This window comes from Galeopterus variegatus, unplaced genomic scaffold, assembly GCF_000696425.1.
Source record: "Galeopterus variegatus unplaced genomic scaffold, G_variegatus-3.0.2 Scaffold12257, whole genome shotgun sequence".
Taxonomy (NCBI): domain Eukaryota; kingdom Metazoa; phylum Chordata; class Mammalia; order Dermoptera; family Cynocephalidae; genus Galeopterus; species Galeopterus variegatus.
The window spans coordinates 24,980-35,861 of NW_007738368.1; the positions used below are offsets into that span (position 1 = coordinate 24,980).

Here is a 10,882-nt window from a genome sequence, read left to right on the forward strand (position 1 = left end):
TGAACAAGTCCCTTGACCTCTCAGAGCTGCTCCTTCCCTATCTGTGAAGTCGAAGGTGTTTAACTCGCCTCGAGGTCCTGCCCAGAAGGATTAATAGGTCAATAATATTAATAATAGCAACAATAATAACTAAACTGTTGAGCATTGCTATGGACCAGGCACTGCTGTAAAGAACCCTACGAGGTAATAGCATTTTACGTCCACTTTATAGAAGGGGAAACAGGCGCAGAGAGGCACGGAAGGCTCCTGGAGAAGGGGGAATTTGACCAAGTTTTGGAGGAAGGACTGGGGTTCGGACGGAGTAGTGCAGGAGAAGAGGACCAGCGGCCGCGTCCTAGTGTCACAACGCAGTGTTAGAGGCAGACGTCGTAAGACGGACAAACACTGCTCGGGGCCCGGCAGCCAAGCCCCGCCCCCGACGTCTCCTTGGCAACGGCCTCCGCACATGCGCCTCGGGCACCGTCGCCTACCCTTGCGGCGCGCGCCGAAGCCGCACGCAGGTCGGGCGGAAGCAGAACGGCGGGCTCGGGGGCGGGAGCGCGGGGCCGGCTGTTAAAGGGACCGTCTCCACCCTGGCCCATTCGCCCGCGGGGACTGGTGACGGTGAGGGCTGGGTAGCCCCGGGAGTCGGGACCGAGGAGGCAGAGGCGAAGCAGAGCTGTGTGACCCCCTGGAAGTGACAAGGGGGAGAGGGGCTGTGGAAATTCCCTTCCAGGGCAGTAATGGGATGACCGTCTCCGGGGAGCAATGCAAAGGAGAGGGCGCTATAGAGTTGTATGTTCCGGGTGGGGAGGCACAGCTCCATGGGAGAGTCAGAGGTGGGTTAAGAAGGATCACAGGTCCGGCCTGACAGTCACGCCTCTCCCCACCCCCTGTTCTCAGCATTCTGCCACCTCCCTATCCCGTCGGGTGCTCAGCCATGGCCAGACCTCCCGCGCCCGGTTCGGTGATTGTCCCAGACTGGCATGAGAGCGCTGAGGGCAAGGAGTACCTGGCCTGCATCCTGCGCAAAAACCGCCGGCGGGTATTCGGTAAGTCCCCCCCACCCCCACCCCCCAGCCTGTCCCTTGTCATTCCCTGGGGAGAACAGTGTCATCCGTTGCACCCTGGGGGGAGGGCAGAGAAGCAGGGCAGTGAAGGCCCTCCTGGAAGCCTATCCTCGGGGCCCCCTCCTCCAAATCTCCTTAGAGCTAATTCCATCATCAGAGCCAGGAACATGGAAACAGCCAAAACCCTGCCAGCAACCACTGTCACGAGAGATGGTGCTGAATGAGCTCTCACTGGGTACCAGGCCCACTGCTGGGTACTTTACACAATGGACTCCCATTCAACCTCTCAACAGCACATTTTGCATATTTGTCTAAGGTCACACACCAGTAAGTAGAGACAAGCCTCTTCCCTATGTTGCTATCTGAAGGATAAGACACTGGTATTCCCCAGGATGAAGCCATCTCACCCAAGCAGGGCATGGCTGACAGGCCAGCAGAGCAAGAGTCCAGCTCTGACCAGGAGAGACAAAGTGAGAAGGCTTAAGACCAGAGAGTGAGAGCGTAGCCCACAACTTAGAACTTTGGGATCCTTAGCCTATAGATGTGTCATAATTTTTACTGCTTTTTGCAAGTTTTAAATTAAAAACATCTATAAAGATCTTGATACATTGACTTTGTGGGGTTTATTTGTAGTAACTGAGAATACTTTTGTTTATATTTCTCCATGAAAGAAGGAATTGTGGAAAACCATGCTCTTATATGTTGGAAATCTAGAACAGGTGATAATAGTATCAATAAAAACCATCTCATGCATCAAACTCAAAAAAATAATTGGGTGTTATTTGGAGTGGACCATGGCCCAGCTCACAAAGCACCAGTGATCTGGCAGAGCCTCTCATCCGGGGTCCTGTTAAAATGCACGTTCTTGTCCAGTGGGTCTGGGGCAGCTGAGAGTCTGCGTTTCTATCAAGCTCCCAGGGGAGGCCAATGCTACTAGTCCATGGACCACACTGTAACAAAAACTATAACAAAGGATTTCAGAACTACAGTCTCAGATTTTAGATCCACAGTTTTGGGTTTCCAATCAGGACACTGAGTATGAGAGGCTGTTTTGCAATCTTACGAACTTCTCGTCGGCATCTCTCACACATGTGAGGGTTGGGCTTCAGTTATTTGTTATTAATGATAGCTAAGGCACCAAAGTTTGTGAATAATCCACTTTTTTTTTTTTTTTTTAAGAAATTCAGATAGATTCAAAGTATGACCCTGTATTATGGCCATTGTCTCTCTACATCCCATGGTGGCTAGGAACACTGGCTTGGGGTGACCCAGACCCAGGCTCGACTCAGGCTCCACCACCACTGCCTGGCTGTGTGAACTTTAGCCTGAGGTTCCTTCTTCTGTGAAACAGAAGTAATCATGCATTTGCCCCATAGAGTTGCTGGGGAAATGAATAAGGAGCGTATATGTAGCGCACTGAGCATAGTCTGGCATGCAGCAGGTGCTCACCGAGGGTTGGCTGTTATTGTACTTATTGTGTCTTCGGTTGTGTTGAGTGGAATAGAGTTGAGTGAAGGTAGAGCTGATTTTCTGGGAATTACATAGTGCCCACCAACCACATTATCTATGCCACAGCCGGTATTAAGCAGCTATAACTTCAAGGAATGGTAGTGGTGACTTTGTGTTTTTGTAATATTTTACTTTCCAGCAGATATTTGGGGGGTTTTGTTAATAGTTGTGCATACCCACCTAAGTGTGAATGCCATCCAGGCCCTGCAAGAAAGATCAAGAGCACCTGATAAATAAATATCAGTGGACTGTGTCCCAGGCCTCTCTAAAATTAGGATGAATATTGAGAACCATGGATGGTTGGTTAGCCCTGAAGAAATCCCTTAGAGATGAGATTGTCCAACCCAAGGTCTGATGGGGCAAGTGTGAGATTGACCCCCTGACCTCTCCTGGCTCCCTCCTTGCCCCAGGGCTGCTTGAGCGCCCAGTACTGCCCCCGTCTGTGGTCATTGACACTGCCAGCTACAAGATCTTCGTGTCTGGGAAGAGTGGTGTGGGCAAGACGGCACTGGTGGCCAAGCTGGCTGGCCTGGAGGTGCCCGTGGTGCACCATGAGACCACCGGTGAGTGGGGCCCCAACCCTTTGCCCATCCTGGGAGGCCTTCCCAGGGGCAGAAGCAAAAACCTGGCCTGGACCACACAAGCTGGGGTTGATACCCAGCTACGCCACTTATTCTATGACCTGGGAAAGTCGATTTCCCTTCCTGAGCCTCCACTGGGGATCCTCTGTCCCAAGGGGATAATAGTACCAGCCCCACGGGGTTGTTGTGGGGTTGCTACTAGAGACAGTGGTGGTAACATGCCTAACATCAGGCTGGCACAAAGTAGGCGCTCAACAAATGCTAATTTTCCTCTCTTGTTTCTTTCTACTGGGTGCCGATTGGCCCATCATGTTGCAACATTCCCCAGTGTCGCAGGACCTTTGGGTCTCCTTGTACATAAGAGGGACACTGCTTTGTCATGGCTAGGGCTGTATCTTCCTGGTGTACAGGCGGCTCCTCCAGGGCAGGTCTCTTTCCCCCCGATCAGACTGAGAATTCTCCCAGGTCAGGGACTGTGCCTTCCCCATCAGACTGGGGACCCACCGGGGTAGGGATGTATCTCTTCTTCCCATTTCTAGCCCCCTACCCCTCTACACCTCTGCCTCTCCCATGCTGAATGGCTGACACCTGCCCTCCCCAGGTATCCAGACCACTGTGGTATTTTGGCCGGCCAAGCTGCAGGCCAGCGACCGTGTTGTCATGTTCCGCTTTGAGTTCTGGGACTGCGGGGAGTCTGCACTCAAGAAGTTTGATCATATGCTGCCGGTGAGCAGGCAGATGGGCCTGGGTGGGCTCCAGGAGGGACTGGTTGTCTGAGGAGAGCTTCTGAGCACAGATGTCTGAGCCAAGCCCATCTTGTCTGCAGGAGCCCAAGTTGGGCATGAATGATTAAGGGCACTGCACTGGTTGGTAGAGCTCTGAGCTGGCACTGGGAACTGTGTCCCAGCCTGAGCTCTGCCCTAGGACCAGCCACTCCTGATCTGGGCCTCAGTTTCCCAATCTGTGAAAGGAGGGATGGTTACTGATTCTTCTCAGGGCTCTGCAGCTGATAGGAGGGTTCTGATCCTGTGGTCCCGCGGTTATGTGGTCACGTGCCTCTCCATCCCCAGGCTTGCAAGGAGAACGCAGACGCCTTCCTCTTCCTTTTCTCCTTCACTGACCGTGCCTCCTTTGAAGACCTCCCTGGACAGCTGGCCCGTGTTGCAGGCGAGGCCCCTAGTGTTGTCAAGATGGTCATTGGCTCCAAGTATCCTTTGGGTGGCCCCTGGGACTGCCATGGGCTTTTTCTTAAAAGGTGCAGCAGAGCCTACCCCAGACCCTGAGTGTGGGGCTCCGGGGAAGAGGGAAAAGGCCGGATCTGATGGGGTGGTGTGCAGATGTGCCCGCCCAGGCTCCTTGACCTTCCTCCAGATTTGACCAGTACATGCACACAGATGTGCCTGAGCGTGATCTCACAGCCTTCCGACAGGCCTGGGAGCTGCCCCTGCTGCGGGTGAAGAGTGTGCCAGGGCGGCGGCTGGCTGACGGGCGCATGCTGGATGGGCGGGCTGGGCTGGCTGACATTGCCCACGTGCTCAATGGCCTCGCTGAGCATCTGTGGTACCAGGACCAGGTGGCCGCTGGCCTGCTTCCCAGTCCCCAAGAGAACGCCCCCGGCTGAGTAGTGTTGGCATCAGGAGTGGGTCCCAACCCTTGGGTGACCCAGGACAGAGGGCAGTACCAAGGGCCTAAGTCTGGGCAGAAATATTGATCCCATCCTAAGGACAGGCCAGAGAGACCCAGTCAGGGAGGACAAGGCCTGAGAAAGCCCCTGCCCAGCAATGCTTCCCTTACAGAATCCGTGGCAGTGAGGTGGAGGCACACGGCTAACACTCCCTCAGCCTCCCACTGCCCTTTCCCTTTCAGCAGCACCCATGGAGTGTGACTGGGCAGAGAGGGCACCTCAGCAGGGCCCTGGACCTCAAACAAGTTCAGTCAAGAAGTTCTAGTTGAGGTAACACCATCTGCTGTAACAGATAAACCCTGAAATCTCAGTGGCTTAACTCCACAGAAGTGTTTTTTCTTGCTCGGGTCTTACTTCAGGAGGAGGCAAGGGCGGGTGTGGGGCTCTGCTCCATGTGCTCATTCAGAGACCCAGGCCCTGAGATCTTCCCAATTTGCCCTGTGGCATCAACATCCAGTTGAATGAATGAGAGTGGAAGATCACCCAGGAGGTTTCTGAGGACCAGGCCTGGGGTGGGATGGCTCGTTTCAGCCCCCACTCCACTGGCCAGCACCCAGTCACATGACCACACAGTGGCAGGGGAGGCTGGGAGATGTAGTCCAGGCGTGTGCCCAGGAGGCAAGTCCTTCACCCTGCAGTGCCTTTCTTGATCATGTAACTGTCAGGCCAGGCTTAGGAAAGGGGCCCTGCCAGCCTGAGAAATCAGAAAGCAGCACTGAACAGGTCCAAGACCACACAGGGTGGGGGCAAGGGTGTGAGATGGTGACAGACAGCCCTGCCCTGAGGGAGGCCAGCAAGGACAGGAGCAGGAAGGTGAGCCTGTGTCTCACTCCTGCCCCCTCAGCCAGAGATACTGGTGAATATAGGCTCAAGTGGGGTGAGGGGAAGGAATGGGGAGGGGGCCTTTCCACTCTTACCCCTGAAGATACCCTGCCCATCCCCATAGATGGATCCCTGGACTGAGGCCTGGCCTGAGTCTGATCCAGCTGGAAGGGCCAAGGGCGCCCAAGTATAGTGACCCCCAAGGTCACTGACCCTCAGAGCCGCCTCTTGCGAAGGCAGCCCTGGCAGCTCTGTACAGCTCACACGCACATGCACAATCATATGCTCACAAACACCAGCACTTGTACTAGAATGCTCCCTCACTCCAGCCTCCTGGCGCACATGGGAGGCTCACCCTCATTTCCATTGCCCATACTCACCCATCCTGGCTCACACAGGTACACCAGTGACGCCCACACGCCTGAGCACACTGCTCACGTCCCCATGCATGCTGACAGTCTGTTCACCCTGACCACTGCCTCGTGGGTTTGTCAGCCCTTCCAAAGACTGATTTCAGCACTTCCTTACCCCCAACTCGGGTTCAGAGCTCAGATCCTGAATTTGTCCTGTACCCCAAGGAGGAATGTCTCCAGGCAGGATCCCTGAGCCTCAGAACTTGCAGTCTTTCCCATGGTAACCCTCAGCCCTCAGCTCTGCTCCCAGCAGCCCCCATCCAGCCACTTCCCCTCCATCCTTAGCTCTGGAAGACTACCTCACCCAGGAAGCAGCGAAGTGTGGGGACAGGACCCGGGGAAGGCAGCCCCTGGGCCTGACTGGGAACTTCCAGCTACCCCCACGTCCCAGCCAGTTATATCTGGGCTAAACACTGTCCCAGAAAGGAGACATCCCCATCCTTCTTCAGCATTAGCTCGGCCACAAGTCAGTAGGCTGTTCTGGAGGAGTAACCCAGACCCTCCCCACTATAAGGCAGACTGGATTTCTCCTGCTTAGCACTGCTGTGGGCAGAAAATTGACCCCTTACCCACCTTCACCCCAGGGGTTAACAACTCCCTCCACGTGTCTCCCTGGTAAGAACAAAGCGGGGAGAGCAGTGGGGTGGGGGCTCAGAGCCCTGCCACCCCCCTCCCAGGGTTCTTTCTCAGCTCCTCCAGAACCCGCCCCTGTGCTACTTTAGTATTTAGTAGACCACCCCCCCAGGGTCCTCCACCAAAGTGCAGAACTGGCGCAGGGAGGGACGAGGTCACTGCAGAGCCATGATTCTTCTGATAGCTGAAGGCTGTGCTTCCTGGGCGGTCCCTGGCAGGCCCTGTGGAGGGTGGGTGAGAAGACAGAGTGTGTACACGTGGGCACACATTCAGGTCGACTTCAGGGACCTGCAACCTGTACGGTCACACGGGGCCCTTGCACTCAGAAGGGCCCATGCCTGGTTGAATGCTCTGCTGTTGACATCTTGAAATTCTTTTTTTTTTTTCTTTTTCTTTTTGTCTTTTTTTCGTGACCGGCAACGGGATTGCAACCCTTGGTGTCGCGCCCGAACCACGCTCAACCAGTGAGCGGACTGGTTTCTATATGGGATCCGAACCCTCGGTGGGAGCGCCGCACTCTACCGAGTGCACCACCGGGCCGGCCCTTGAAATTCTTAATAATGTTCGAACAAGGACCCGCATTTTCATTTTGCACCGAACACCACAAATTAGGTAGCAAGTCCTCCGCATGTTGTCCAGAGAGGGCGTCTAGGCTCCAGATAAAGCTTCTTTCTCAAGCCCTCAAAGACACAGGCCACTTCTGCGGAGTGACAAAAAGCCACCAGAAGTTAGGAAGTCACCTTCTTCCCATTTTGGTGCCAGAAATTCCACCATTTGGTTAAGCCTCACAACAGCTTCTCAAAGGCAAATACCACTTTGACTCACTCTCCCCTTCTTGGGCCCTGAGTCCTTGGAGGGAGGGGTAGTGATTATGCCCCCAGGCTGATTTAGGGGTGACCCTGACTTAGAGGGGACAACTGGGAAAGGGATAGCCAGGTTAGCTTTTTGGGGCCCTGGAGCCTCTGCACTTGGAGGCCCTGGAGGGAGCTGTTGGAAGGAGGGACGCTGTTCTCCCAGGGCAGGAGTGACGGTGTGTACGTGCTGCCAGGCCCAGCCCTGCTGCTGTTTGTCCCGGAGCCAGCACTTCCCAGCCCCCTCCTCTCCCTCTACACACTGGCCTCTCTGAGAGCCCCAAGCCCCTTCACAACAGATGGGGAGACTGAGGCCCAGAGAAGGACAGGCATTTGCCCAAGGTTGCAGAGCCAGGAAGCAGCCCTGATGCTCTTCGCCCTCTGCATCCGCCTCCCTTGAACTGTCCTTCCCCTCATTTCCTAATGCTGTTTTCTGGGTCCAGCCCCTCACAGGCTCCTACTGGAAGGAGGCTCCTCCCTCTTTTTCCTACTGGAAGCCTGGGGCTGCCTGTAGGAGGGGAAATCCCGTGCTGGCGCCTCCCTCCCCGTCTCCTTCCCTTTTTATCCCCCCTCTCATCCCCCCCACACCCTTCCCAGGCCACACTGAGCTGACAGTGAAGCCCCTGCTTGCTGCCAGCAGAGCCTGGCCTTGTGGCTGAGAGGGAGGACCCCAGGGACGGTATGCCCCCCAGGACGACGAAGCGACGAAGCAGATGCAGGAGCCAGACCTGCAGGGGCTGCTGGGAGGGGCCACGGGGGCCTTGGGTGGGTCCAGGGTGGGGATAGGGCTTCCTGATCTTACTCTCTGGGCAGGCTGGTGCCAGCCATGATCCCCACATGCCAGGACCTGACGGGGCGGGGGCGGGAGGGACCGTGCATGTCCAGATGGAGGCTCAGGGTCCAAGACACTTTGGAAGTGTGTGGAGGCAAATCCCCAGAGGGCCAGGCTGGGGGGTGGGGAGGTGGAGGTCCCTCCCTGTCCCTCTCTGTGACCTCAGGCCCAGAGGCTGGGATAGTTGCGGTGGGGGGAGAGGAAAGGGGGAGTTGGAGTTCAACTCTATTCTAGAAAGAAAGGGTGGATCCTGGGAGCAAGTGGGGAGGGTCTGAGGCTTACTTAGCGGGTGGTCCAGCAGGAAGGTGAAGGAGAAGAGTGACCTTTCGTGTGCACGGTGGACACATCTGTAAATGCAAAAAACATAGCACGATTTCTTTGAGTTGTGAGAAGTAAATGCCTGTCAAATGTTTAGCACCGTGCCAGGCACCAAGTTAAGGGCCCAATAAATGTTGACTATTATCACCGTCCTTTATTACAGTAGTGGTGGCGGTTCTTGGGCTGAGAGCGGGTGGAGAGAAGGAAGGGTCACAGATGGCGCAGACAGCGCCTGGATTGTTACACTTTATATTTAGCCGGTGGTGGGCGAGCTGGGGGGCGGCGGGAGGGGCGGCCCGGCTGAGCCTGTTGAGAAGCTCCAGGCACCCGCGACCGCGCCCCGACCCCTTCACCCTCACCCCTGCGCTTGTTGCGCCTAGGATGGCGATGCGCCAGGGACAAGGACCCGGACGGCAACCCTATCTGCGCGTCCCGCGGCAGCATTTATGGCCCGGACTCCAGGGACTACTTTTTCCGCGACGGGAAAACCAAAGTCGATGAGACGGGACTCTTGCCCCACCTCACCCGGGCGGCCAGAGTAGCCAGGCCACGGTCCCTTCCTGAAATTTCCTCTTCGCTCCCCGAGCAGTCCCGCAGCATCTCTTGTCCATTTCTTCCTCCTTCGAACTAACCCCAATCCCTCTTGCTATAGCGCGGTTTCCCTTTAACTTTGGCATTAGCGGGACTGATAAATCCAGACCCCGCTCCGCACCCACCCAGGATGGAAGTGGGACAGGGTGGGGCAGACCTCGTGCTGGTGCGGAGGGGAAGCTGCGACCCCTGCAGCGGGCGGAGCGGCAGCGGCTCGTGCAGCGGAAACTGCGCGCGGCGGGGCTGCTCCTCCAGGGGGCGAGCGCGGCGGGGCGCGGGGCGCCACCGTTCGGGTCCCGAGGCCGAACGCGACTCCCCTAACCGGCTCTGTGACATGCGCAAACGGCTTCAGCGCCTCATCTGCAAAGTGAGGCCATGACGATGACACGGGCGAAGCGTGTAAAGCGCTCAGCTCAGTGCCTGACACGTCAGAGGTGCCGGAGGAAGGGGAAAGACCGGTCACTGCATGACGCCGGCTCACCGGCGTGTCTCCATGTTTGTATGAGGGTGTTGGTTCCCTCCTCGTTTGAGTTTCAAACGGGAAAACGTGTGTCAGAGGACTTTTTTTTTTTTTTTAAAGATGACCGGTAAGGGGATCTTAACCCTTGACTTGGTGTTGTCAGCACCACGCTCTCCCAAGTGAGCTAACCGGCCATCCCTATATATGGGATCCGAACCCATGGCCTTGGTGTTATCAGCACCATAACTCTCCCAAGTGAGCCACGGGCCGCCCCGTCAAAGCACTTTTGAAAGGGGCAAGGACCTGTTACCCACAGACCAGGCTCGGCTTGTCCTCTCGCATTAAACAAATGACTCGAAAGTCCAGACGCTGGTGCAAGGATTAGAAGGTTTATTTAGATAACCAGCATCTGGGGGATGACCAGGCTAAAGTCATCCCGCCTTCTGATGCCTGTTGTGGGGTATATAAAGGGGAAGAGGCAGGAAGATGAGGTGAGGGTCTTTGTTCTGAGAAAAAGTGGGTCTGGGAAGGGTCTGGGAGCAGCACGTGGTCTGAGTCAAGTGTTAGGGTCCCGTGATGGGTTGGAAACTTCAGCGTCACAGAGTCTGTGGTCAGCTTCGAGGCCTTGACGTTACCTCGAGGCTGGAGTCCTTATCTCCTAGGGAGAGCTAAGGATTACAGCCTTAGTCAGACATCAGAAAAATACCTGACTTGGATTTCTAATTAGCGTGAATGCAGTTTTCCTTTGAGTAAGAGGCTGCCTGCCTCTCTTGTCTCTCCTTTTGGTAAGAAAAACAAGAAACCCAGTTTCAGTCCTTCATTGTAGGTGCACCCCCCTCTGAAGTAAACCAACATAGTGATTTCATCTTCCAGCAGTCGCTCCATTCTTCTGCTAACCTCAAGGAATTGATAATTATCAGTTTCCAAGTTAAAGTCTGGCTAAAAATGTTCTGCTTGGTCTTAGTTACCCCCAAGATGGTGGTTGGTTTTTTCTGGCTAAGGTCCCTTTCAGACCCGCGCGCGGGACCGGATCAGTCGCCTCGAGGCGCCAATCGTAAGGGCGGTGGGGGGGTGGGCTTGGGGTCTGGACGACCCTGCGATCCCGACCCCAGGAGCGCAGCCCCGAGAAATGCGGCGCC

At 55.7% G+C, this 10,882-nt stretch overlaps 1 protein-coding gene across 1 annotated transcript; it reads left to right on the forward strand.

Moving 5' to 3' along the window:
* Positions 1 to 550: 550 nt before the first annotated feature.
* Positions 551 to 5,147, forward strand: RSG1 (REM2 and RAB-like small GTPase 1). The gene is made up of 6 exons (XM_008595064.1): positions 551 to 603; positions 883 to 1,031; positions 2,969 to 3,121; positions 3,741 to 3,865; positions 4,210 to 4,346; positions 4,511 to 5,147. Exons 2-6 carry the CDS (start codon positions 920 to 922, stop codon positions 4,758 to 4,760), a joined length of 777 nt encoding a protein of 258 aa, XP_008593286.1. The 5' UTR covers positions 551 to 603; positions 883 to 919; the 3' UTR covers positions 4,761 to 5,147.
* Positions 5,148 to 10,882: the final 5,735 nt, after the last annotated feature.